The sequence below is a fragment of the Coptis chinensis genome, chromosome 6 (assembly GCF_015680905.1).
Source record: "Coptis chinensis isolate HL-2020 chromosome 6, ASM1568090v1, whole genome shotgun sequence".
Classification (NCBI taxonomy): domain Eukaryota; kingdom Viridiplantae; phylum Streptophyta; class Magnoliopsida; order Ranunculales; family Ranunculaceae; genus Coptis; species Coptis chinensis.
This window is the reverse complement of record NC_141461.1, coordinates 18,324,059-18,333,239: the sequence shown is the minus strand read 5'-3', so window position 1 is coordinate 18,333,239 and position 9,181 is coordinate 18,324,059. Positions and strand designations below refer to the sequence as shown.

The window sequence follows — 9,181 nt, the reverse complement described above, 5'->3', positions numbered from 1 at the left end:
TCAAGTTACTGACAACTACATTAATCAACTTCTTATGTCCTTGAGTAGTATCATTCAACCTCATTGTCATGTCGGATTAAATCCACCTGCATGGTTTACATGACAATCCTTATGAGCTCCTCAAGAGGACATCATCAACCCGACTTTTTGCGGGTCACGATTCTTTCTATAATCAACAACACACCTTATATATAATGTCATTACCTAATCCATCGAGTTTGTTGATTCACAAATGAATCTCACTCATTGATTATTTAAAGCAATGTACAATGCACGTAAGTGCTCGTTATTATATCTGGATTAAGAAGACAAACATCCATAATAACAGAGGTGTTTGTTTTCTTATATAGTCAGTATAAATATAAACAACCTTACTTGGTCCTGTTCAATACACACAAAGTGTACTAGTGTAATCATGTAGTCAAGATAGACTAATACCAGATTATACTACAACCGTACCAATGGTTTGTCCAAATTCATCTAGGTTGTGAACGTTTACTTATACTTTATAAAGGTACTGATGATATGATATTTTGTGTGTCACCACATACCATATCATCTACAACATAAAGTATTAGACACATGCATATAACTATTAACATATATAATATACATAATATTTGTCCATATGATTCTCATTCAAAAAATAAAGAATTAGAGTTAATACAAAAGTAATGATTTTAGTATATAACTCTATCAGATATATCTCGTCTTGTGGTTTGTTCTTCTTTTACATTAATTGCTTTACTTTATATGCTTGTTTAATTAACATTGAGAAGTGTTGGGATAGTACTTGGAGGGTGTTGAAGTCTTGTCTAGAGAGAATGATCAATTATTGTGTAGGATTAATCTATTTATTGTAGATAACGTTGTTTTCGCATTGAATTATTCACAAAATAATTTGTATTTTATGCACGTACTGATGAAGTAGTAATGAATTGTAATATTGGAAAACAAAAAATGGTCCTATATATGCCACTCTTGCCTTATAAATGATTGCTAAAATTTAAGAATATACTGCCAAGGAAGATGGCTTTTTGAAAACCCAACTAACAATGGAAATATAATAAATAGATTCCTTGACAAAATCCCAAACAAAACTCTAAAGTTCAAAGGACGAATTGTTTAAAAGATAATTTTCCAGGGGAAACAGTTGCTGATGAGGAACCTAATTAATTAAACCAAACTTCGGATATTGGAGATGAAGATGAAGCCTAAACTCGGGGAAATTCATGTGACATTCCATGAAACCTAAAGGAGGGTAGCAACCAAATCAATCGGATGTGATGACATATCAAGGTTTTCAAATTTGGAGGAGTTTGTCTACCCCGAAGGATATCCTTGTAGGGACGAGGGATGTGTGATCCAACGGTTTAGAAATACAAAATCATCTTATTTTTTCTCTCATCTTTTTTGTTTTTTATTTTCAGACCGTTAGATCACACATCCAACAGTCCGCAGACCCTCATCCCTATGAGGATATTCTCGGGCAGGGCAATTTGGAGATGAAACTAACAGTCCACGTAAGCAGTCCATTGGAGAAATTGGTAGGTGTGTATGAATTAAAACCAAAATTAAAATATATATTGCATTTTATTTTATTTTTAAAATACATTATATTTTTTGAAACCAAAACCAAAGTTCGTTCTATTTTTTGGTCATTGTCTCATAAAGAAATAGTTCTTCCATCTAGCGAATAAAAATGACCGTATAGTCAACAAAAAAATGCATCAGTACTCTAGTCCCATTGCCCAGCTGAGCCCCAGAAGGCCAGGTTAAATGATAGTTGATTTTGTGGAAAGAGGTTGGGGATGTCTGTGTTTGAACCCATCGACAATGAGTCAGCGTAAGTTTATTTTGATGAATGGATATTCTCGTTATTGCTGGTGTTTTATTTGTCTTCTCTAAAAATGTACTCCTATGAGATTGTAGCGTTTATGCTGAGGGGCATGCTCTTATCGTCTAATGTTGGTGAATAATATTTGGCCTGAATTCATCAATATTTAATAATTTCCGAATATGAATAGAAGAATTAGGATTCGCAAAATATCAAATGCTGTAAATTGTTTGAACGTATTTGGATATCCCATGTTACTGTCCTAGTGTCCCATAACAGTATGATCAGAATAACGTGAGGAAAAGATCAAATGGAGTAAACTGTTTTGATTCCGTTGAAATGCACTTACACCCAAATTGAAGGATTTAGCACAAAACGGTACAGGTAAATTGTACTTTCTGATATTATTATTATTTTCACTTTCGTACATGACCCAAAAGGTTTTAAAAAGTTTTGGAGATTGTCCACTCGGAAAATATCTTCATAGGAACGAGATCCGAGACTGTTGGATTTGGATGTGTGATCCAACGGTTCGAAAATAAAAAACAAACTCACATTCTTTCTATTTTTTTTTGTTTTTCGGACTGTTGGATCACACATCCATTAGTCTCGAAACCCTCATCCCTATGAGGATATATCCTCACGGTAGCCCAGGCCCTTTGAGGTAATTATATTGATATTGCAAAAAAAAGGAAAAATCACCTTCACTAGCGGGTATGTTGTCCACCAGTTGTCTATTTAAGGTTGGTTCGTTGGATGATTGATTGGATGAAGTGCCTATTTGTTTCATGATCAAGATAGGTATATGAAAATTAGGTACACAAAACTAATTCCGCGATACAAAATTGAAGGTGTGTTTGATTTATATTCTTGATGAAAAAATATGTAATTGGATGGAAGAAGATGGGCTTCTTTTTGTGCATCTCTTTTGTGATTTGCCATGAATTTCTTTCTCTATACTTAATGGGCTATACCGTACCTAGGGCAGGGATCGGTCGGGGTCGGGTCGGATATGGCTATATCCGAATTCGAATAGTTTTACAATATCCGAATCCGAATAAAACCAAAATTTAATATCCGAACCCAACCCGAATCCAACCGACCCAATTGGATAACACTAAAAATTCAAAAAAAACCCCAAAAATTATATTCGAATCCGAACCCGACATACCCAAATCTGAACCCAACCCGAATAAATAAACGGATATGAAAATACATCTGAACCCAATGTATTCAATAATCAGGTCGGGTCGGGTCAGATTGAATTTGGGTCTATCCGATCTGATTCCCTGCCCTAACCATACCTCTATAGACCCTTATTGGGATCACCCAACTCAAAAATCAAAAATCGATCTAGGCGAGTGGCAACTCACCTAAGGCTATAATCGGTGGACAAATCAGTGGAACGACTAGGCGGGCAGTTCTGGGCGGGCTAATTGGGCTAGTCAGTCAAGTTGGGTTCATTTATGTTTTTTGAAAAAAAAATAATAATAAAAGCCCATGAAGGCAAGAAGTCATGAAATCCATCGATATAGAAACTTACACTGTATCCCAATAAGGCTTTGAGTTAATAAGGACCAATAAGGATTGTAAGATTCAACAAGACAACTTTTTCTTTGATCTTTGATCTTTATACCCTTCGTTCAGCTGCTAGTCTCCAGGTCTTGGCGAACTGTTGTGCGCTTATGCCTTAAAGGCTTAAAATACAAAGTTAAAAAATACAAAGCATTTATGGGAACTTCAGACTTCATTTCCATATTCCTCTAGTTCATTTATCTTTCTTTTATCTGCACCATAATCCGAAAGCTTAAATTATGATCACAATATAAGTGATTTGTTTAGTTATTTTCAATTGCAAAACCGATGCTTATGAGACATGTTTTGATTTTACTTAACTTTTGTGGTTGGATCACTAATATGCATGTTGGATCATTATATATAGGATCATTTAAAGAAGTCTAACCTTAGAACATGCTCATAAAAAATTTGGACTGTTGAATGAAAATTTTAAAAATGAACACTAATTTTTTATGAGAATGATTTTCATGGTTGGGAGATCATCTCCACAAAAAATCAGGCCTTAATTTATTTGTATGTAAAAAAGTGTGGCTATAATGTGCACATGAGAATGTGGTTCTATCCCCTTCCCAAGGTATATATATACTGGCTCCTAAAAAGACCTTAAAATAAATACAAAATCTAAAACAACCTACAACTTCATCTATAAAATGAATTAAAATCTAATTTTTTTGTGGATATGATCCACTGACCATAAAGATAATCTCTACAAAAATTCAACTCGTTTGACAATTTTTAACATTGGCAAAAGATGGTTGGAAAAACTCGACATTTCTAGATTGTTAGATATTTTTTCAAAAGTGGAAAACAATTTTTATCTAAGTTAGAGAATATCAAACGAGTTAAATTTTTGTAGCGATGATCTTTATGGTCGGTAGATCATATCCACAAAAAATTAGGTTTTAATTCATTTTGTAGGTAAAGTTGTGGGTTGTTTTAAATTTGGTACTTATTTAAGGTCTTTTTAGAGTCGAATATATATATATATATATAGAAAATTAGGGTTCCGTCTTCTATATATATATATATATATATATAAGAGCAGGTTCCGTTTACCACGGTTTATACCACACCCCCCTACAAGATGAGTTAAGTGCTAATAATTTGTGGATATGATCTACTAACCATAGATAACATCTTTACTAAAATTTATCTTATTTGGAAATTTTTAACCTAGTTAAAAATCATTATCAACTTTGATTTTTTTTTAACGGCTCAGATTATTCAATTTTGCAATAATATATATATATATATATATATAATATATATATATATATATATATATATATATATATATATATATATATTTTGCTCTCATGGATTTGTTAAGTTACATACTTGGAGCGGACTCAAACTCAAAATAAAACTCACACTTTTAATTTAGTATTTCTTATTCTTTCATTAAATATAACTAAATTGAGTCCCACAAATATATTCACATGAATCTCTTTTTTAATTTTCTCTCTATTTTATCTCCCCCACACAACACACACCTCTCTCTCCCATTCTCTCTCTCCAAAAGTAAACACATGCCCTCTCTCCTCACTCTTTCTACAAAAGTAATTTCTCTCTTATTTGACTTCAATTAATATATTTTTTTCTCACCTCTCTCTTATGTATCTCTCTCTCCACTTTTTGCTGCTGTTATCAAATCTTTAGAATTCAAGTCATTAGGCCAGCTAATTAGTATTCTACTTCATAAAAAATCTTTACGGCAACAATTTTACATTCAAATCTTTCCACTTTTTCTGCATAGATTTAATAGGGGCTGATACAAAAAATGCTTGTTTGAAGCTAGCTAGGATGTTCCAACGGTTCTTTGTGAACTTGTGAAGTACCCAATCTTTGATTCAACTCTCTGACAGAGTTGCAAAGAGTGCGCTTACTTATGCATCACTATGTAGTACCTATTACCTAAACTGAGTGGCATGTATTGGATTGCTGATAGCTGCAAATCATTTGAGTGAATGTGTAAAATAATATATTTCACATTCTTGAAGTTACTCTCCCTCTTTTTTTTAGACTTCTCAAATTGTTTTGATCATCATCATCATCATCCAATCTCGAAAAGAGGAGTCAAGTGATCTCTATGCCAAACAACTTCGAAAAGAGGAGGGTCCAGCTTAAGCTTTATAGTTTAAATTTGGAACCCACTCACCAAAGAGGAGGGTACAGTTAAGCTTCCGTAAATACAATGATCAAGCTTCTCATCCTGGCAAACAAGAACCCATGGGCGTGGACCATCAACCATAATTAGAAAACGATAGGGGATAAAGTTAGTGCTCTAATCAGTCAAAACTACAAAGCATTCATGTACGGATTGAAGGAAACATCAAGGCGTTGTTCTAATGAAAAGTGTGGTGCCAAATTGAAAGACACGGTTATTTATTGGGAGGATGCCTTACCTCCAAAGGAGATGAATCAAGCAGAAGCAATCAGAATGGCTGATGTTGTACTATGTCTAGGAATCAGGTGGTTATGGTGGTATTTTCCGTTGGCTGAGACGTGCTTTAAGCAAAGAAGCACTGAAAATATAAGCATGTCTAGGAATCAGGTGGTATTTTCCATTGGCTGAGACGTTCAGTCGACAAAACGGGCTTTGCTCCCCTTTACAACCCTTTAATGGCTGTCCCAGCAAGGACAGCGAGAATGACCGCAGAGAACAAGGCGGGGAAGTGCTATTGAAAGAATAAAAAGAAAAATAGTAAATAGTCCTCAAACATTCACATACTTGGCCTATAGTGCGGATGATTTCTCACATTGGTTAGATGAGAATGAATATGTATATATATAATATAAGCATGTGGGACTATAACTATACTTTTGGTTTTTTGTCACACCAATTTGTACGGTCAAAAACTGATGTCAAAACTGTATTCGCTGAGTTGGAAATTTGGAATCAAATCATTCAGCAAACATGTACTGTGAACTAGCTAAAGGTACTTAAAATGATATGTTTAAAAATAACATAGGAACACCTCAATTGAACACCTCAATTCACATAAAAAAAACAACGCTAATTCTAACTACAGACTATTTAATTTACCGAATAAAAATGCCACCAGTTCATTATTTTCACACTTAATTCTCTCATAATCATGATCCACTTAAGGCAAACGCTCAACTCAGTAGAGACTCCGAAGTTACCACCACCATCTGCTGAACTCTGAGTGTCAGTTGAACCTGCAAAAGCCAATATTAACCTCAATACAAAATAAAAATAAAAGAGTATGTATTAAATAAAAATAATAAATAATCGAACATTACCAATCAACTTCGGACAATTTCTTTTGTCGTGTGATTGCCCAGTAAGTCCACATCCATCACAGCGCCTTGCTTGAACTTGTGCTTGAACCTGTGCCTTCTCTTTTCCCCCTTGCAATCTATGTTTCCCACTCCCCTTTGCTTTAGCTAGATTCGGCTCATTCAAAGTCACATGTCGAGGCATTTTTTCCTTTTGAGAAATTCCAACTCCTTTAATAGCCAACACTTCCTTAATCATTTCATGTACCACTTTCAAATGGTGCTCATAGATTTCACTTGCCTCTTCACAAGCTACAGCGTCATCAACTACCCTTGAAGTAAGATGGGATAATTTTGTGTGCCTCAACAACATAAAGTCGTTACTACTTTCTTTCACCTCTTTCCCACCATCTGCTATTATTTCTTCCAATTTTGTATCTTTCCTCCATCTACTCAATATATAAGCATCCGACAAGTAAACAATTTGACTAACTTTCAAGTAAGCCAAAATGTGTCTACAAGGAATTCCTTCAAAATTCAATTTTTTTGCAGCTACAAGTAGCAAAATTTAGAGCCTTATCATATACAACTTTCCGCGGTCTAGAATCTCTTGCACTTGGCCTTTTCACCATGTAGATAACCTGTTTTTCATCATCTATTGAACTTTCAATCAAGTACTCCAAACTCTCCCACAACTCATTCTGAAATTTTAAAAAAATAGACAAGGTATATATATCTGCCATCTGCTTCTCCATAGAAATTGGGGTTTTCATCACGGGACGCTCATTGCTATCAACATGATCAGCTTGCAATTCTTTATGACGTTGGTATTTAAGTGCACGATTAAATCGCGTAACAAATTCATTTAAAGAATTTTCTCTAGAGACATACCTCTTGAAAAATGCATGTGAACTTTCCGCTCTTTGACTACTTGACATGCCGGCAGTGAAAATGTGTTTCACAAATGACGGAACCCACCTAGAATGCATACCATACAATGTAACTAACCAAGTGTTATCTTTTAGTTCGCTTTTCCCTATTGTATCTTGCCACTTTGCCTCAAACTCTTCACCAGACTCGGTATTCCAAATGCATTTTTGAAAAACATTATAATGATCTCTATAAATGATAGCATTCAATTTTTCAGAAAACTTGTTCAGAATATGCCAAATGCAGTATCGGTGATATGTATTTAGAAGAGCTTGAGCAATAGCTTTTGACATAGTTGGGTCTTGATCGGTGATAATCATTTTGGGAGGGCCAACTGACATTACTTCCATCCATTGTTGGAGTAGCCAAATGAATGATTCTGTCGTCTCGTCACACAGGAATGCACAGCCAAATATTACAGTCTGATGATGTTTATTTACCCCAGCAAATGGTGCAAATATCATACCATATTTATTGGTGTTGTAGGTTGTATCAAACACTACTACATCACCATAAAGTTTGTATGCCTTATTGCCTTCGTGATCAACCCGAAAACAATGAGTCAACCTATTTTCGCTGCGTCTGTCTCAATTCGAAAGAAAATGAAGAATTTTTTTCTTGCTCTGACAAAAAGTATTCCATCAATATCTCTGCATCATGCCCATCTACCAAGTTCTTTGCATCCCTAACAAAATTCCTAAGGTCTTTTTATGTACAGCCAATATTTTCTATTCCACCCGCTTCCATTGAAATAATACTTATCTGCTGGTTTATAGGTATATTGGCTGAAGAAAAAAGTTGAGACAATGACTTTTTTGTTTCATATACGCCTCGGTGGGATCTCAACAAATGTACTTTATGAGGGGTTGAAAGAGAATGGTTGTGACCCTCGATAAACTGGCTAACAATGTAACCCGATCTCTTCAAAACTGATAATTTTGCCTTGCAACCCTCACGAACAATCCCCCGACGCCTTTTTTTTTTCTTTCTCATTTTTTCTGTTTAGGTTTCCCCTCTTTGAAACAACAGTACTCCTTCCTAGTTATTTCATTATCTTCTTTATCCTTCTTAGTATAACTACTTCGTATACTAAACCCAGCCACTTTTGCATAATTGTTGTAAAATTCATAAGCTTCATCCAAAGACTGAAATTCTTGCCCTATTTTCGGTTTGCAATCTTCTTTTACTTCAGGCATATAAACCATATCAGATTGTTCTTATTCATATGAGTTTAATTGTTCAAACTCCATATTCATTCAATAGATACTACACATAAATAAAATTGTAATTAATTAACATTTAATAAGAATTATTGAAAAATTAAATTGTAAATAAATTAAATATAACACTACGAGACCTTGAATAAGGAGTATACGTAATAACCATTTAATAAAAAAAAATGAGCAAAAAAAACTAAACAAAAATTGAACATACCGGCACCGGGATGCTGAAAAATGACTTCAGCTATATTATTTTGCTCCACGTTGGAACAATCCAAAAAGAAAAGAAAAAAAAGTGTGTGATAGTGAGATTGAGGTGAGAGACTATGTGTGGGGGTCTGAAATAGAGAAGAGTACATGACATCAGCAAAAA

The 9,181-nt window shown here is 34.4% G+C and overlaps 1 protein-coding gene across 1 annotated transcript; it reads right to left on the bottom strand.

The window, feature by feature from the left end:
• Positions 1-6,024: 6,024 nt before the first annotated feature.
• Positions 6,025-8,793, bottom strand: LOC147491898 (protein FAR1-RELATED SEQUENCE 5-like). The gene is made up of 5 exons (XM_086565261.1): positions 8,621-8,793; positions 7,275-8,170; positions 6,683-7,210; positions 6,534-6,598; positions 6,025-6,093 (listed from the first exon to the last, which is right to left on the bottom strand). Exons 1-5 carry the CDS (start codon positions 8,791-8,793, stop codon positions 6,025-6,027), a joined length of 1,731 nt encoding a protein of 576 aa, XP_086421387.1.
• Between the last annotated feature and the right edge of the window lie 388 nt (positions 8,794-9,181).